This window comes from Lathamus discolor, chromosome 2, assembly GCF_037157495.1.
Source record: "Lathamus discolor isolate bLatDis1 chromosome 2, bLatDis1.hap1, whole genome shotgun sequence".
Lineage (NCBI taxonomy): Eukaryota > Metazoa > Chordata > Aves > Psittaciformes > Psittacidae > Lathamus > Lathamus discolor.
The window spans coordinates 96569308-96589251 of record NC_088885.1 but is presented as its reverse complement, the minus strand read 5'-3'; the positions used below and the strand labels follow the sequence as shown (position 1 = coordinate 96589251).

At 38.3% G+C, this 19944-nt stretch overlaps 1 protein-coding gene across 1 annotated transcript in view; it reads right to left on the bottom strand.

The window, feature by feature from the left end:
- Window positions 1-19944, bottom strand: part of GABBR2 (gamma-aminobutyric acid type B receptor subunit 2) — a 449684-nt gene that overhangs the window by 15456 nt on the left and 414284 nt on the right. The window contains exons 15-17 of the mRNA XM_065669323.1: window positions 9619-9843; window positions 5470-5652; window positions 3147-3276 (exon numbers count right to left, since the gene is read on the bottom strand). Of these exons, the coding sequence (XP_065525395.1) occupies window positions 3147-3276; window positions 5470-5652; window positions 9619-9843 (538 nt within the window). The remainder of the gene's footprint in view (window positions 1-3146; window positions 3277-5469; window positions 5653-9618; window positions 9844-19944) is intronic.

Below are 19944 nucleotides of genomic sequence, written 5' to 3'. Positions count from 1 at the left end.
TGTTGGCAAAGACCTCCTGAGCTACACTAGGAGCTGTTGCTGTTAATAACTAACCAGGAATCCTGAAGTTAGGAAACCTTGCCTGAGGTCAGGCAGTTATAGGAGTAAACAGCTGTGTCTGCCTATTTTGGTTAAAGTAATTTAAATTTTGTATCCTAAATCCATATTTGATGCAAAGAAGGGTGGTGGGGAAGGAAGGGGAAAATTCAAATAACCTCCTTTGGCACTTGGCTATAGAAGTTAGTAATTTTAACTCTGGACGATTTTTACAGATGAGAAACCCACTGAAGTGTACTATGACATTAAAGTTTTATTAGGACTTGTTTGAGATGCATAAGCCCTGTGTTATTATCTGTTATTATCAGTTCTCTGAAGTGTAGTGAATTTGTGTAAGCAATAACAATGAATACACCACATGAAATTCTCTATATGAACTCCTTAAGAACAGCAAGACATTTTATAAAGGAGACTGACAGGATTCAGCCATGGCCACAATACAAATGTGGCAAATGATCTGCTATGATTTTTAGCTCCAAGTCAGCTGCTATTTTTAACATCTCTCTTCTCTGTCCTACTCCCACTCTCTCAGCTCACGTTTTTTACGAGGTCCAAGGTAGGCACAAACCTTGTCATCACCTTAAAAACACCGGACTGGCTTCCTCAGCTGCACGATGGAGGTGAGAGACATGGTCACTTCCAGAGGCCATGCTAATTATTCACAGTTCCAAAGCTTTGCTCAAATACCATCAAGGACGCATAATTTCAAGGTTCTGTACTCTCATTTACAGAAAGTTACATGAAATACATAGCTACAGAAAGCATAGTTATGTCAGTCAGAGTTAGCTTTCCTATAGCCGTAAGGGCCAGAATTTTTTTAAGTACCATTTATGTGATGTCTGTTTGCATCTGCACAGAAGCAGCAGTGAGTCAGCAGCATGAATTCTCCAAAGCCTTGTTATTTTGATTGGAATGGCAAATTTAAATTAAGCACAGAGGTTGACTATTGGGAATGGATGCAGTGAGAGAAATAGCAGATTCAGACATGTAGCTAAAAGACAGGGAAATAAGGAAAGAGAGAGAACATGAGGCAGAAGAAATGGAAATGGAGGGACAGGAAAAGGCTAGCAAGGGTTGTGGACATGGTGGCTCAGAGCCTGGAAGTATGAATATTTAATGTCACCTGAGTCAGGATCAGGATACTTCATAATACTCATGCCTGGGGCATTCGCCACCCAGTGTGGGACCAAGATTCAACTACCTGCTGCAAATTGGGATCCAGGTTCTTCCTCATTCCAAGATGAATAGATGCTCTAACCTGTCCAGTATAAAGAAGGCCAAGGAAAAAAGTCCTTCTTCACCTTCCTCTTTTGTGTGGAGCTTTATATAGTAGGTCTATTCAGAAAACTGAGCCCGGTGACTTCAGCATGAATACCTACCCTATAAATCCTGATAATACATAGTTGCAAGCTACTCTGTACATTAGGGCTTAGTACTTAACAGGTGATTTTAAATATATACCTCGCAGCAGAAATGTAGAATTTAGGGAAATGTACTGGGGGAAATTAGGAACACGGACAACCTTTGATTCTGCTGCTTAAAGCAGCAGTTAGGCATCAATGTCTTTTGTAGATATAGCCACAAGTGAGTGCAGAAAGGTTATATTTTCTCCTTGATTTCTTTGCCAGCATCCTACTGCTAATGGAGTGCAACCTCCTGTGGGAAGCATCCCATCCTAAATTTATACCCGTTGTATCTCTTGAGAATCATTTTTGTTTCTCCAACCCAAACTCAGATGGGCATTTGGCACAATGTACTGTATCTTTTCTGCTTGAAACATTATTCATGATTTATCATTTTTCCTGGAGCATCTGACATGAGTGGAACATTCTATGTGTTCCTTTCAAACACTTGGTAAAACTGCCTCATCCCACTCACTGATGTTAGTTCTTGCTGCTGATCTCAGCCCAATAATCACACGCCTCCAGCAGCTATTTACGTTTTCCTTTTCCTCCTTTCCCCCCTTCTGTTTTTTAATTTTAAAAAGGACACTGGGAACTCTATGGAGCTCTTCCTTTTCTTTTTTTTTTTTTTTTTTTCCTCACAAGTTACACAACCAATTGTATATCCAGGCTAAAACAAAAGGCACATGAAAAAGCAACCTTATCCAACCAAAACTTCAATAGGCTTCAAAAGCATATGTGAACCATTACTGTTGTTCTAAAATTATTCTTCAACAACTATATTTACAGGAGGAACTTCTGTTCCACTTAACCAAGCTTATGCTGCCACATCAACAGGAAGCCTGAGCCTCTCATTGCAACAAACATGTAAGTCTACGACTTCCTAACACAGGGCAACTAGTTTTTCACACACTATAGTAATATTCATCTGTACAAAGTCATTTGCCAAAAGTCACAAAGTAGATACATTCTAGAGTCAGAAATGGAAGCTGGGTGTCCTGGCTTTCACTTTATTGCACTATGCACCAGATCTTACTGCTTCCCAAAAGCAAAATAGCCTTAATGGAAGCAATTTTTTTCACATGTATTTCTTTAGGGAGCAATGAAGAGACACAGTAGAAACAACTTAGGAATATTACAGTCATCATGAAATCCTTTTTTATCAGTTCCTAGGGAAGAATTTTCATACGTGAGTGCTTTCAGTTCTACATTTAGAGTCCAAATCATCACTGAAATATTTACATGATTCTCTTCTATGCTCTTGTTAGCAGTGTCCAAAAGCAGGATTTGAGCACCCTACTCAGACAAGCACATATTAAACTGGGCTTCCTACTGCTGAAGGCTGGCTTGATTAACCCTCACAAGATCTGACACATTCTGTGACTTTCCGTCCCCCAGGCAGCAAAGAAAACTTGACTTCAGAGCACAAGTACACTTCTGTAAGTTTTCCACTTTACCATGTGTATTACACACACAGGACATACAATGAAGAAAACGTACAGAGAAATAACTACTCAGTGGGTACCACATAGCTTATTATGTGAATCTGCATGCTTTCTGCAACACAACCAAAATATTTAAAGCTCTGGCTCTTACCAAGGTCTGAGTGCTCAGGAACCAATCCAATGAAACTGCTATTCAAAATCTGAGTAGGTTAAGCTACGAATGGATTTTACTAATTCTCACCTTTACTGTCTGTAAAGTTCCGTATACTAAGAATGTCATTAAGATCTTGATAGTGGTTCTGCTTAATATATGTTGTTTTCTCAGGAGTGTCCTGGAGTTGCATTGTGACCTCTTCCAAGTCTTTGTCCAGCTGCAAAACAGAAAGAATATGAATCCCTAAAAATTCAAGTCTACACTTCAGGTATCTGCAACGACTTTGTGGCTTTCTGTAATTAGACTAGAAGGCAGGTGGCAATGCAATTTCCACACTGTGCCAAATATACCTTTCTTATGGCACTACAACACTACTTCTATAAATCATATTACAACTAACAAGCTGAATTCAGCTGTGATATTGCACACAGGACATGAGAAGAATAAGCTTCAGTAGTTGAAATTTTAAGCAATTCAGATATACTGAAGAATGAGAAAGAAATGGACATTAGAAAGCCCAGACTGAAAACCTCTCAACTATCTATTATTTATGTGTACAAATGTGGCATGCATAGATATAACCATTTTGTTGAGTCAAATTATTGATCATACAGGAGAATATAAGCGAACTACAGCACCAGGGGCATGTCCAGCCATGTGAGTGACTGCAGTCAACCCTACAGGAATATTTTGTTTTCCTAAAGATTTATTTTTACTCCTTTTACCTTAGAGAGAGAGAGTCCTGTTAGACTTCTTTTGCTTGTGCCTCTGTGTGTGTGGAATTTTGGAGAAAATCCAACTCACAGTTTTTAGTTTTTGATTTAAAAACTACCCCATGTTTTATATCTTGTGTCTTAAACCGTGTTATCTGATAGTTAGCACTAAATGGCTGTTGCAAGCATAATTTTAAAAGAGTTAAAAAAATGGAAATAAGGTGTGGAGGAAGAAACAAAAAGGGCTAACTTGTATTCAGCTGGCTACAGCTCTAGTAGAAAATAACCAGATACAAGCGTCATAATGGTGTTTTGGGATGGTCTCTGTGAACAGTTGTACAGGATGTGGTGCTCAGAGTATATCTCACTCACTACTGGCTTATCTGAATTTTAAAAGTGCTGAATTTAAATTTACACTGATTCCTTATGGAACTGGGACATAGCAACTCAAGGTAAATAAGCCAGAGATGTAGCTGCCAGCCCGCAGTAAGGCATGCTACAAATCCCCTTGACAATGAAACACTTATTTGGACCTACTGGTGTTGGGTATTTAACCTATTTAAGCAAAGTCTAAAAAGATCCTTAATGCACTAACATGGTTCAATTGACCTGACCAGACTTACCTGTGAGCCTTGCAAGGCACAGGCTGAGATCTTGTGAGTTAGGAGACTTAGTAGCAAAAAAAAAAATACATTAGGGTAAAGAAAGTGAAATAGCAAGTAGCTAGCTGAGCCTTCATTAAAAACTGCAAGGCCCTCACATGAAAGGGAACTGGCAAAGCTGAACTAAATTTCTTTAACAAGGCAGAGAGAACTTTTGTTTTTGTGGTTTTTGTTAGTCTGAGTAAACACCTTTTGGTTACCTAGGCAATTGTTAACTAACAATCCAGATAAAGAAGTAATGGTTGCAATAAAATACCTTTTCTTCAATGTATAAGAATACTTCATGAGCTAGGCAAGAGCAGGTTAATATTTTTGTAAGATATAGATCAGTTATGGTTATCTTGTCTCACAAAATGAGCAGTCTTCAAGGCGGATTATCATTGTTTGAGGTCCTGAGCAAGGATGGATACAATTAAAAATATACATGTTATAGCGCCAGTGGAATTCATGTACCCCATGTACTTAGCCTTTCTCTCAGTAGAGACTGAAGAAACTTCACAGCTTTTGTGCCAAAAGGATCAGCTTACATGACCATAAAGGTTTTTTTCCAGCTTAAGAAAATACGTAATTCTGTTTCGTGGTAGATGTAAAAATCTGTCTAGCAAGTTATTGAGCGAAATCTCAGAGAGGTTGACAAATAACAGCAGCAGCAGTCTCTGAGCTCAGCCATAAACAGGAACAAAGATAGCTCTTAAGTTTACACTTGCATGTAAAGGTTATACTTCTAGAGCTATTGCTCTATGGTGCTCAGCACGTCCATGTGGAACAGCAGGGTAATTTGCCTGTTACAAATAAGTAGGGAAAGTTTCATTTTAATTTGCCAAGGTGCATTTTCATTTTATCATACCTGCCAAGTATCTGCTGTATTAATTAGTTACTCCTATAAATCATCTGCTGCTTATTATTTCAGTAGCTTTCTGTTGAAAAACAATTTTGTTCCTCTAAAAAGTAGTCAACCTTTAAGCAGATTATTCAATTGTAATGAAAAACAATAATTAAGAAAAAAGCCTGGGCAATATATACACTAAGCAATACCTCTGTAATTTTCATTCTCAAGCGGTGGTTCTCTGACTGCAATCCTTCTAGTCGAGATGTGCTGGCCTGGTTGACGCTGGTGACTGATGTTGATGTTTTTGAATCTTCTTTCTTTTGATTTTGAGTGAACTGAAATCGTCTGTTCTGTGTGGCTGCATCTGGATTTGTCCTCAGTGTAATGAGCTGAAAGGTTTAAAAGCCTTCAGAAATCCTGTCCACAGTTTTATTTTTGCAGCTATTTCTTTTGTAGCTGAAATTATTGAAAGGCAAAGAGTTCCCTTCTGACTTTCAAGTACAAAATTCTGGAAAGTGAGCTCTGCTTGCCATGTGCTGTACTTAAGACAATTTCTGAATAACTTTACAGAATAGGTTGAACTAAAATAATTTTGCAAAGGGAAGTGTTAAAAAAATTAGGAAAAAAATTAACTATATTTGAATTATTTTCATTGCATTTAAAATATATTTTAATATTTCATCAAACATGTTTTTCACCTTCTTTGATATCTTTATACACTCAAAGGATATATTCCTTCTTTAAGAAAAAAATCCCCCACCAATACCATCTCTTCCCAAGCCGTTTGATCTGAAATTTCTCCTTTCCTACAGTTACAAGTAACGCTCAAGCAGAGAAAGGCAGGAAGCAGGAGTATTAACCAAAAGAACTTACTGGAGATTGCACTCTGGAGATAACAGAAACTTAATTAGGTTTTACTGACCCAAAATAAACCAGATCTGTTCATATAAATTAAACGAGTCACCTAAGGTTAACCTTAAACACATTTAATTTAAGCAAATATAAGTAAGATTTAACACTCAGTGACAATGTGAAAATATTACCTCTACATGAGGGAAAAAAGCTACTAGCTGTTTGGCAAGGGGGAGAGAACTTCTCAGGTTACTCTAGAGAACACAGAATTACCATTACTTGTCAAGCAGTGTACATATATATTTACACACAGGCAAAGCTGAAGGAGCTCCCCTCCCTGACAGCATAGGCATGGCATCATAAATTCAAAGGTGTGGAGTTTTCTGGAAAGAGAGATAGGACAATCTTTCTGTAAGCACAGCCAGATTTTGTGGTATAGCCCCATTTTGGAACTGGTTCCTCCTGTTCCTCAGAGCATGAAACTGTTCTGCATCTGCAGTGGCATGAAATAAGGACCTAACTTTTGATCAAGTAGTGAAATAAAGATTCTTTGGAAAAATACTATAGGCATGTTGGCCCTTAAAAAGGTAATTAGACCTAATTAACTTCTAACCAGAAAAATATATATAATGCATGTTTGAATTCTGCAGATTACTTCTGCAAGATATCCTTGAACCCAGAAATCTGTAATAGTTTAAAAAATATTTGGACATTTTTTTGATCAGACAATTAGAATATTTACAGTTACTCAGTGACTGTAAGTGAGATGCAGTATAATGGCTATCATTTGTATTTGAGGATACCTTACATGGAAAAAGCAATGAACATTTTTCCTCCGATCTAGTTTACTCTGTTATGGGATTTTCCTCACGTTTTTCTGAGGAATTTGGTGCTGAACAAAACATCAGTGAATGAGGCGAACATTTAACTGGAGAAGCACAGTAACTGCCATGTTATAAGTAAATAAGATTAGTACAGCTGACAAGAAGAAAGGGGAAAATGCCATGTTTCGTTCCTTAGTTTGCTTACATTACTGAATAGTTGCCTAGTCAGATTCCTGTAAGGGCTGTGGGACAAAATTAAATGCCAGCACTGCTGACCCAGGAGACAGCTGAAGAAAAGTTAGAAGGAATACATTTTACTCTGTATAGCAGAGAATTAACTCAGCTGCCCCAAAGCAACATTACTGCTTGCATCTCTCTGGCCACAGTTTAACAAATGAAAAGTGCAGTCTTCCTAGATTCATTATCATCTCCCACACTTGATGAGCCACAGACTTTAGCATTGCACCAGCAATCTCCTTGTCTCCAAAATCATAATAATTGACTACATACTTCTTAAGGGGAGAGATTTGGTGCCTGTGTCACATTGATATCTTACCTAGATGTACAATTTGGGTGTTGTCAGGTGTAATCTTCTGCAGGGTCCAGGCAGGCTATTGTGAAACCTGTGCTGGAGCAGGTTGAAGGAGAGAGTGCTTGCCAGCCATCCTGCTGTAACTGTGTCACAGCATGGCGAGAAGAAATGTGGGGCAAAATATACAAGTGTGAGAAGAACTCTCCAGCTGTGGAAGCACTCACATGAGCATTGGAAGTGCTGCATTCCAGCTCCTGCTTCAAACTCTTCTTTTTTTTTCTTTTTTTTGTAGCTTATACAATGACCATTTTTAATGCAAAATAGCTGAGCATTTGGAAACCTGACAATACACAGAATGAGATGAAGTACTTCACACTAGAATGCTATGGTTCATGCTTGTATTTTGGATAGAAAGAACTGAGAGTAAAAATAAGAGCAGGGTAACTGAGGTTTAAAAGAAGAGCAGATAAAGGGGTTAAAAAAGGAAACAGAAAAGTCATGTCAGAGCCTGTGGCAGAGACAAGAAGGGCGGGCAAAGGAGCATGAAAGCAACGGGGCAGAAGAGCATGTCGCAGCATTAATACTATTATCTCTTTGAAGAGAGTTCTGACATTCTGTGGAGGTATTTTTTGACATCAGAGTTTTAATATGCATTTTCATGCAGCTTACACACTTAAATCTTGCAGTAGTTTGAAGTACTCTCCATTGCTGTGTTTGTGAGTGTCCTGGGTTCAGCAGTAGCAGTGAGTGACACGACAGTGAGTGTACCCTTAATTTAGAAAGAAGTTGTGATTCTTCCCTAAAATACAGAATAAAAATACGACTATGTATGTCTGCACAGCTTTTTAATATTTGAGAAGTAAATTGCAGAACTTGTAAAAACATCCGGGGTAGTCGGCCCTGGAGAATGAATTATTTTGCTATTTTGCAGATCAGAAGTCAGCTTCTGTTGCTAGTTTGTACCTCTAATTTCTTTCAGAGGGAAAACTTTGAGATAAATTTATTAACTTGTTCCTTTTGCACATATAGTTCCTGGTCCTCCTGTTAGAACCATCACCAAGGAATGCCATTTAGCACCAGATTTATTTGCTATAATTTGCTCCATACATGATTGAACATGGACCATTAAGGAGTCACAACATTTTTATCACTGATCTTTTGAAAACCTATTATCAGATTCCAGGGGTGCGAGGATCTGCCTCTTGACTCTTGCCTTGCAAATATTTCGTATACTCAATTGTACACACATCTAATCTGGGGTAGTAAGCTAGGTCTATGGAAGTCACTTAAAATTAATACAATTGTACATTTTACTTAAAAATATCAAATACATTCTCCAGAACTTGAGACCTTATTAAAGTAAGCTTATGTAGAAACCAGTTTCCCTTCATACAAGATCTGTCATCCTCACGTCTAAAGTGAAATGATCAAGTTCCATCCCTCTGTGGGTAAGTATCTTCTCAGTTCTTCCAACAATGCACAACAAACACATCTTCATAGTTCAAAAGAGCAAAAAGAAATGAAAGTTTATCCCTCCCAGTCTTTGCCTCACTTAGTCCATTCATTTCCGTATTAATAACCATATCGTCAGTGTCAACATTTGCAGTGTACATATAGTTTTCCTCTGAAGGAAAACCGTACTTGGATACCTTAGAGGTTTCAACATAGTTGGCCTTACAGCATGCCAGTGAACTAAAAAGCTCGTAATGTTTTCCAGGTATAGAAGCAGAGATCTTCATTATCTTGTTTAGGGTATGTAAGAAACATGGCAGAACAGACAACTGGACATATCCCTCCTGAATCCCCACTTATCACCCTTTACAAAAAGTTCCCAAAAATTAAAAACAGAGGCTACTGAAATTACAGAAAAGAATATTTGTTTCCCCAGTCATACATTCAGTAAAGATAAGGGCATTAGAAACACATGTATTCACATTCCTGTAACTTTGCATATTCCACTTTCTCCAAAATCTCATGAAACTTTATTCTTCTTCTCAGGATCCATAGACAAGAGATTATAGATGGGCTTAGTTTAGAATTCACACACATGCCCTATATTTGAAAAGGCAATGAACTTTTACATATTAAATCACAGTTACAAAACAGAAGGAAAAAAATCCAGACCCATGCTGAACAAATTCACTTACCTTAGGTACAAACACAAGGCAGAGAGTAATGGTGCTGCAGAATATTATGACTAAAGCAACGATGCAGAACTGCACATTGGGTTGGTCTCGAGTAAGGAATGAAACAGCAGCACCAATAATGCACATTATTCCCACGTTGTATACACTCATTCCAATGTACTTGCTGTCATTCAAAGCAGGAATGCTGACATTTCGTGTCTCCCAGGCTAGGAAGCACCCGAATAACTGAAATGGTAAAAGAAGAAGAAAAAAGATGATAATTATCAGAAGAATTGGCTGGCATCCAGAAACAGCATTAATTTAAAACTGGTATGTTTTCTAACTTGACAAATATAAACGATATTACAATACAGAGATAAACACCTACCTTTTACCCAGTATCTAATAACCTATGTGATTTGTTTTGCTCAGTTAGGGCAGGTTCCTGCTCTCATAAGAATAAAGTGAAGCTGAGAATTAGTTGCGATGGGATTGTGATTCACATTCCTCTGAATGCTATGGCCTTCATTATATCACACTTGCAGTAATTTTTACAGTCTTTCCTGTTTGTTTTCAAGGATTCCAGTAAAGATACAATGTGCATTGTTCTTTTAGCTATTTTTAGCAGCTGTTCTCAATATACTCTTATCAATCCAGTCATTCATTTTATGATTATCACCTACATTAATAAACAGCAGTGTCAAGATGTGTCCCATGGGAGACAAATGTACAATGTAGAAAGTGTCACCCTAGCTGTTCAGACTGAAATTATAATGTCTTTTATTATAGTGTGAGTTGGTAATGGCCTTTCAATTGCAGTTGTCTAATGATTTCTGGCATAAAACATCCTTGTGGCAATTTTTTGTTTGCTTTTTTATTTGGTGTACTTTTAAATTTTAGATCCTTTGCTATTTGCAATATGCTTTTTGCAGTTCAGCAGGGGAAAGTCTTTACTGCAAGGAAGCCAGCTGCATCCCTTGAAATTTAATTAGATTTTTCTACATCGTGAACTGCTGGAAACAATTATTTTCTTTCTCTTGCATTCCTCAGAGAAATTTTGGCAATGCGGTAGAACCAAAATGAACTCAAGACGTTGTAAATAGGTAACCCAGCTTACAGTCTAGGCAAAGCATGATAAGAGTATATAGTGCCCTGGGTAGAATGTCAGACAGCAGATGGTGTTGGAAGGAAGGGAAGGACAGAGAGAGAGACCATCACCAAGATTAAAGACATCGTTTCTGTGTTTGCTAGCTTTTCCTGATTACACTGTAGGGACCCTGGCAGTGTTCAAGTCTGGGTTGGATGGAGTGTTGGGTGACATGGTTTAGTGTGTGGTGTTCCTGCCCATGGCAGAGGGTGATTGGAACTAGATTATTTTAAGGTCCTTTCCAGTCTTAACAATTCTATGATTCTATGATGACAGACAAGAAGATGAAAGAAAAAGGTGCACTCCCATTTGCCTTGGTATCCTTCTTCCCAGGCTATCACATTTGCCCACTACCATGTGGGCAAATCTCTTTTCTACAACTGCAACCTCTGTTGTAATCCAGGAAATCAGAGGTTTATGATGATGCCATTTGGGGATTAGTTGCAGTTGCCTAATAAAGATTTACCTGCTCTTTTTTTCTCCTTTGGGAAAGGCAAATAACCTGGACTAGAAGAACACTGGTTGCTATGTCAAGTGCAAGAGGTTAGGGAACTGACAGATTTATGTTTCCTGTACAAGCTCAGTTTTGCCTTTATGTGCTTTCAAGTGTAGCAATAAACAGACATTAATAACTGCAAGTTTCCTTTATTATTTGCTTAGTTTTTACCTCAGCTGACAATGGCAACAAACCCAACCATTTGTGATTCAGCTGCTTTGCACTCCCACAGAAACTAGCAGGCTGCAGCCACCTACCTACTCACCCAGGCACTTCAAACCAGGACTTACTGCTGAACTGCCAGCCCTGCCCTCCCATTGCTGAGCTTGTCTGCAAGCCTTACTTCATTCTCTTGCCTACACCACATATGTTACCCTGCCACATGCTCATGAGTGGAGCTGGCATGGAAGCCCATGAAGGGTGGCAGGCTGGAGATGCTGCCTAGTCTAGGCAAGCCTTTCGATCACCCACTTGCCAATGTTGCCATCTCTACCACAATCCTTATCATGATACATAGGCAGAGGTGACCCTTTCCAGAACAACAGCAGCAGCTGTCCTTGCAGTCCTTACCCAGGTTTTCCTCAGCACCATTCCCAGCCTGCCCCCTTCCTACCCAGGTCACTCCCATGCCTCCTTGTTGCAGGACCATCTCTTCTGCTTTACCTATCTCCTCTAGTAGGACAAGAAGTCACACCTCACCCCAGCCCCATGCTTATTCCCCTGTCCTTCCGAGTAGCCTAAGAAGTGCAGGAAGGAAAGTAGTGGATGTTGCAGGTGGAGCATGGGAGGGAGCTGATCTTGAGAGGCTAAGGTAGACATCTAGCTGGAGCAGAGAGGGGTCTCAGAGCCATTTAAGTAAGGCAGTTGTGGTGGGTGAGCTGTTTATCAAGGTAGGTAGACTCCATTACAAGCCCTGCAGAAGCAAACTGTCCACTGTATTGACCTGGCTGCACCAGTGACCCCTTTTTTCAGGATACAAACATATTCCTCCCAGACTCGGCAGTTGCCTGTTGTGCACTCACTGCACTCTTGGTCCTTCACTATTTAGCTGTGCTGCAAACTTACACTTTGCCAGTACCTGAACTGACAAACAGGTTGGTCTGGGCTGAGCTGTTTTGAGGGGTAAGAGGAATGCTTCTGTGTATGTCTAGATCATGTTTTTAAAAGGTTGAGACCTTGATTACCTATGGCAAGATTTCTATCTTCTCTTGCTACAGTTAATTATTAATGAGATTTTTAGGGTTGCAGGTCATTCCTCACTCTCCCCCACTTCTCCCAGTATGAACAGATTTCCTTCCAAAAGCATTATTCTGGGAATACAGCCAACATACTTAAATGAGGCCAGCATTTATTACAAATAATGGGCATGAATTTATTGCTGAGGCAGTTATAAAGTGATCTAAAATATCAATTATAATGGAAAAAAGATCATTTGAACAGTGTTGTGGAGGTTATAGTTTGGCCCATTCTCATTTATAATTAAGAACAGCATGGAAAACGGTTAAGTATTTTCCACATGAAAGGAAGATATTTATTTACAAGATAACTAAGGAATGGGAGAGACTTTTGCAGCAAGTGGGTTTCCTCAGAATGATGCACTATAAATCTGAGAGCATTGTTTTTAATTTTTATTAGCATTTTTGTTAAAATGCTTGCCTCAGGAAGAGAGCTCTCCTTTTCTAAAAGTCACAGCTCATCTTTGAGACTCAAACATGGATAAAAGCTGGGTTTTCTGCAGCCTCCTGCCAGGATATTGGTGATTGCAGAGGTGCTCCTTTTTTGCCTGCTACAAATGCCTGCAGGGCTCCATGGGGTTGGTAAGATTTCTCCTTTGAGGAAGAGCTTTCCTGAGGGAATATGACACTTCTCTTTCCCTCCATATGCCCTTCTTATTTTCCCCTTTCCTGAGGCTCAGTCAATCTGCACAAATAAAAGATTCACTTTTATGACAGCAAAAATCCTGAAAATATATAAAATGGCTTAATTAAGGAATAGGATGCAGACGTTGTTAGTGAAAGGTCCAGATTTCCATGATTCCTTGACAAGTTTTGAATATGAAAGTCATGAGCTCCAGTTCAAACCATGGGCATTTAGTACCCAAGTTCCGCTGCTCTTTACTCCTGGTACTTAAACATTAATCTTCCCCAGATATGTAAATCACGCTCGTCATTATGCTTGCGGGCAACTATATCTTGAGATTGCTGTGCAATTTAAGGACTATCTGATACTTAAGGCTGCCTCCTGGGATTTGCAATGCAGCTGTCTCTCTTCCTATTGCTCCTGGGGAGTTCAAACTGGTAAAGGCTTCTCAGAGTATGCCTACCAGTTTAGCCTCCCCGCCACCTCCCCCCCCCCAAAAAAAAAATACAGTAGCAGACATCTTTGTTCAAGCCAATGATGCTGCTGCTGACCCTTGCACAGTGTCATTTTGATCGCATGGTGCAATTCCAAATTTTGCCTGAGATTTAGTTCTTAGCACCAGAGTAGAGATTCTCCCTTTGGGAACACATCAAAAATGAAACTGGGAAGGCTTTCTACATTGTTAGTCATTGACTTCAAACCTTTTCCCATTTTGGTCTACTAAATACACATCTTACTAATGTAGAAAGCATCATAAAATGTTGGCTTAGGTCTTCTCTGGAGGGGTGAACTGTACAGGAAAGATTGGTTTGCTTCACCTTTGAAAGTAGGCAGCTTCCATTTGACACTACACTGATTTAGAATATTGTCTTTGTAGCAGTCAATATGGTGGGTTTAGGCTGTGCTGTCAATGAACCTAAACAGGCTGTGAGACAACCATTGAATGAATTCGGGGAAAACAGTATCTGAAGACAACAGGATTGTACCACTGTGACTAAAGATACAAATCTGGTTACTAAGAAGAATCTGTATTAAAGTCTTAGAGGGATAACAGGACTATGGAGAATACAATATATGCATTAATAGAGTTTAACAGGCAAACTTTATTATTTTTAAATCTTGTACTGACTAAACCGCGATAGCTGGGAATACAACAGAAGTGATTGTAGCTGAAGTACTGGAAAGCATTTAACACTATTTTTCAGAACTCTACTGGCTAGTTAATTTTAAATCTTGTTCACCAGAATTACTGCTAAGCACAGTAACGGCTGCTTACTGATCCACAACATACATTAATACAATCAAGTGTCTAATTTGCTATTGGGCTGCATAGACTGTGAGATGACAGGCAGGAAATTATTCAGCTTCCTATATTCCCTCTTGCCCTGTACTGCCTTTAAAGCATTTTGTCTACATGTTTCATTTCAATGTCATGTCTGCTTATACTTTGAACGTGGGTTGTGAGCAGTATTAGGAAAAAGAAAAAGAAATAAAATTATACTGAGGATATCAGACGAGAGCAGAAAAATACCAGCGGAGAAGTTTCCAATCTTGTCAGAAGTCATGCTTGCCAATATCTAGAGCATACGGTTTTCGAAAGATTATATATTGGACCAGGCTGCAGCTTTGCACTAATTACTGTACTGTAATAGCACTTACTGTGCTGACCTGTGGATCATAGCCTTGCTGTTCTGTGTGAAAGAACAAAAGCAAGCCTTTACTTCACAATCTTATATCTTGGGATTTTGTTTGTTGTTGTTATTTCAGGTTTTGTTATGGGCTTTTTGTTTGTTTGTTTTGTTTTGTTTCTTGGTTTTGTTATTTTTTCTAGCTAGATTACTGGGACACTGCCTATCCTGTCACTCTTAGAACAAAGGCTGTTCTGGACTCTGGCCTGTAAAGACCTCTCAGTCTGGAGTAACTGTGAAGCTGGACTTATGGGTTTCCCTACTCATGTTCATTCATTAAATCCAGACCATCACAGGCATATTTTTATTTCAGCGAAACAGCTGCAGAATTTTTTCAAAGAGAATATTCAAAACGTTTTGATTTTCAGGTGCTCACTGGAGAATTGGGCAGTAAAAATACTGAGAAGTTTTCAGGAAGATGAAGTGATTTGTTTTTTAATTGCCAGCACACCAAGTAAGGTTAGCAAACTGAAAGACAAACTATATCCTTTTAGGTCTTCTACCTTCACAGTCAGTACAATCTGGTGTTAAGCCATCAGCACTTTCTATCTGATCTGGTATGAGTCAGCTGTGTATTTAGTTCATGTTCACAGAACTGCTCTGGATAGACAGTAATAAAGGGAAGCTTAATATTTCTATTGAACATTAGGATAATAGCTAAATATTTTTGAATTACAAGATGTGATATTCAGCTATTGAGTGATGAGCTTTCTTTCTAAAGGTCCTGGCAAAGTCCTTTATGCTGCAGGGCACTTAGCATAGTCCTGGCCAGGGCAAGATGGAAACACAACTGCAAAAAGCTATACATGTTAACACACATCCAGACATTATACCTCAGCCTCCCAAATCAACAGCTTAATAAAATATTTTCCCTTCTTTCTATTTAGACTGCATTTGACTTTTATCTATGAAAATCCTTCTTAGTCATGAAGCACATCATAGTAACTAAGTTGAAACACATATGCAATTGGCTATTAGAAAATATCCATTTGGAATACCTTTATTCTGGCATAAGATTACCACAGACAATCACAACACCATAAATTGATAGATCATCTCTGATAAAAATAAGAGTGTGCTATAATTTAAATCTATTTTTGCTATATAAAAATTGATGCCAAGAGACATGTAAGGGAATACTGCAATATCTGCAATATTTCTAGAATATATTTAAGGTTTCCTTATGGTCACAGTAGGGAAAAAATTATCCTACAAAACCATATGGTAACTTATGTTTTGGATGCTAAAACACTGTCAATGATTTATAAAAGTTATACAAATATCTGGTGCCACTATAAACTACCCCCTCTACCATGTCCCTCCTCAATCCCAAGTTTAACTGTCTTCCTCTGTAATGACTGTAAGACGGGACAGATGGGGTGGTGCTAAACCCACCAAAAATGTAAGTTGGAATAGTGCAGATTAATTGAGAAGGAGGCAGTCCCTTCTTCTGAGTACTCTTTTCAGTCATGAAAGCTGCTCCTGGAACACTTTTCTGTTTTGGTCCCTGCTATACAAAAAAGATGTGGACAGACTGGAGAGGGTCCAGAGAAGGGCCACAAAGACAATCAAAGGACTGGGGAACTGCCATGTGAGGTAAGGCTGAGAGAACTGGGTGTGTTTAGCCTTGAGAAAAAAAGGCTCAAAAACATGTGCCAGTATTTAAAGGGTGGCTACAGAGAAGATGGAGACTCCCTTTTCACAAGGAGTCACATGGAAATGGCGAGGTATAATGAGTACAAGTTACTCCTGGGGATATCCCAATTGGACACAGGAAAATTATTCACAATGAGAAATATCAGCCATTGGAGCTCCCCAGGGAAGTGGTGGATTCCCCAGGGTTGGATACGTTCAAGATTTAGCTGGACAGGGTGCTGGGACATCTAGTCAGGGTCATGATTTCCCAAGAAAAGTTGGATCAGAAGAGCCTTGAGGTCTCTCCCTTCCAAACTGGGATTCTGTGGTTCTATGAAAAGAATTAGGAAAAAATGCAAGTAAACGTGTTAAAAATCAAAGCTATTTTCAGAAAATAATTAGGAATTTTAACATATTCTGGAGACAAATTTTTCTACATATAGAATGCATTAATTAGCTAAAGAAATTAAACATCAACTGAAAGGTGTTTGGGTATGTACTATAAATGATCTACACTAAAGTTTGTAAGTGTAAAGAAGCTTTACTTACTCAAAAGCTGTTTTGGTTGTTATGCAATTTAAAACAAACAAGCAATAAAACTGGCCAAAGACTAGGCAGAATGCAACAAAAGTTAAACAGAAGAAATTCATAATAATGATTATGAATTAAAGTTCTAAAATACAGATAGTGGAAACGGAAGTTAAACATATAGTAGAAAATGAATGGCTAGCAGCATTAACAGAATTCATATGGATTTCTAAAAATGTATGTGAAAAAAGGAATTCTAATAATGATTCATTCCTTGGATGATGACAAATTCAGTAGTAATGATGCATGGTAAGATATGTTTAATGAGTATTTTTGTCTTATATTTATATAGAGGTGGAACAATCCATTCACGTCTTGCCTTGCCAAAGCAGCAAAATGCAGTTTATTTCAGCAATAAGAGAGCTCTTGAAGACCCTGTCAAGACAAGCTGTTGTAAACAGAAAGATCCAGTAACTTGCATGCAGAATTTCTAGGGATTGATTTAGAAGTTGTCTGGACTTATGGACTTATCTGTTGGTATTTATTGGAATTCTGGCAGAGATCCACTGAAGATATAAAGAAGCCATATGGGAAAAGAGAAAGTAGAATATCTCAGTGATTACGGAGCTATTACGGTAATTTTTATGCTAAGCAAATTAACGAAATGACTGATACATGAACTGAAGCAACAAATGACAAAAAAAAAAAAAAGAAGAAAAAAAAGAAAAAAAGAAAAAGTGATATAATTCAACATGCTATATTTTTTTCAATGAGATTGCAAGACTGAATAATCACATTTTATGCAGCCTATTTGGATTTCTCAATAGTGTTTGTCTTAATACTGCTCAGTATTGTTATTTAAAAATAGTATGTCACAAAATTTGTAAAACAAATTTAGACTGATTGAAATCTATGTGATAGATCTCAACGTGCAATTAATGAGAATTAATGAGAAGCTATTGACAAAAGAGATTACCCAGTTCCAACCCCCTGCCATGGGCAGGGACACCTCCCACTAGACCAGGTTGCTCAAAACCCCATCCAGCCTGGCCTTGAACACTGCCACAGTTTCTTTGGGCATCCTGTGCCACTGCCTCATCACCTTCACCCTCACAGTAAACAATTTCTTCCTTATATCTAATCAGCAGAACATCGAAACTTCCAGCATATGGGAACCTTGAGTCTAATGTTAAATAAACACATATTAGGAAGAGGAAAATCGAACTGTAGACAAGTCTAGTGTGTGTGGCCCGCCTGGACAAGTTCCTGTGTGATGTACTTTAGGTTACTCTGCTCTTGCAGGGGGGTTGGACTAGATGATCTTTTGAGGTCCCTTCCAACCCTTGGGATTCTGTGATTCTGTGATGAGCAAAACACTCTCATGGACTTCAATCCATCCTTAATCTGGTATTGTTCTGGCTGAAATCATAAAAATAATTCATACCCTAAGAAAGATTTTAGTGCACTTACTAATAACGCACCACTGTCAAACTTAAGATGGTGTGATTTCTATCATTCTTTGGAATATATGAAATAACTGTCATTTTCAACCATGTCTACATCATCAGAAATCAAAGCTAAACATACTGCAACTGATGGTAACCATGTACAAACAGACACATCTTGAACTTGTAGGTAGCCTTTTAGGAGCTGAACCTGAGAAGGGAATAAAGCCAAGACCCATATGTATGGTGGGACTTGGCCAGGGTCACTAAGACTGATACAGTAACAAAGGCAAGATTTAGAATGGCTGTCTTCCTATTATTCTCTGGTCTCCAGTCTTGAGGAACCTGAATCCAATAATTGAGAAGCCTCCCTGTAGTTACTAAGCATTTCCTTACATCCCTTCAAAGACAATTGAAGAATCATGAATCTGACTTTTAATGTTTGCTTACTTTAATATAGAAGGAACAGGTGCATCCTGGAGAGTAATGCTTTCTCTTATATTGCCTTGTCTTGCCTTCAGTGCCCTTTCCTGTCCTTCTGTGCTCTGCTCCACCTTGAATGACTTATTCTCTGTATCAGTTTTAAGTCACCAGAATGGACAGTATTGTTTTATATCTTCAAGCCAAAAAAAAGTTCTTTTTTAGATTAATATGATCTTCTTATTTTCGCTTAGAGATGAGAGGTTGCTATAAATAATTTTGGACTGAGTAAATCATTAAGCCATTCCACCTCAACTATTTCATTGTACTGTAATTAGCAATGCTAGCTCTTTATTATAAAGTAATTATAAAGTTAAGTTAGAGGTATTTTATTATTACAAACAGCAGAATTTTATATTAGCTAAACCCTTATAAAATGATACAGTAACATGAGAGTTTCTGGTTTTGTTCTGAAGGTAAAGTTTGTGTGATGTACAGAAACATCATTGGCGATGAGATAAAAAGCATCAATCCTGTTGTTCTTATATAACTCACTGTAGCAATTATTTAAGTGATTCAGGAGAGTATCTTCCTTTTTAACATGTATCAATTTCTGTGATAAAAGGGCACTGGAGTAATAAAGAGTGTATATTTCACCAGTGGTTATGAAACCCTGTGTGCCTGAAATAAGTGTAGTGAGTAATGCCAAATGGCATTTGCAAACTTGAACAAACTGAGTCACATATCTCGCAGAAAACAGTCCAACATACATGACAACCAACCAATTTCGGGCAAAGGACTAGTGAGAACCAATGCAGCTTGATTACTATCCAGCACAACTCAAACTTGAAAGAAATTTAAAAGAAAATTACTGGAGAATGGTTTTTAAAAATACATAATGTTATTTTCCCTCTTTAATTTTTAATTGAAAACATTATTGAAGTTATTTTTACAAAAAATCCCCACTGCTTGAATTCTTCAGTATTTTTAAAGGAATGTTATTTGTTCCTTTGGACCTCTCTAAGTGAACCAAACATATTTACTTGTTTACTTTTCAAACAGAAATCCCTTGATGCTGTGCTACAAATTGAGATTACTGTGAACCCTGAGCCGCTCAGAGCTCCGTGG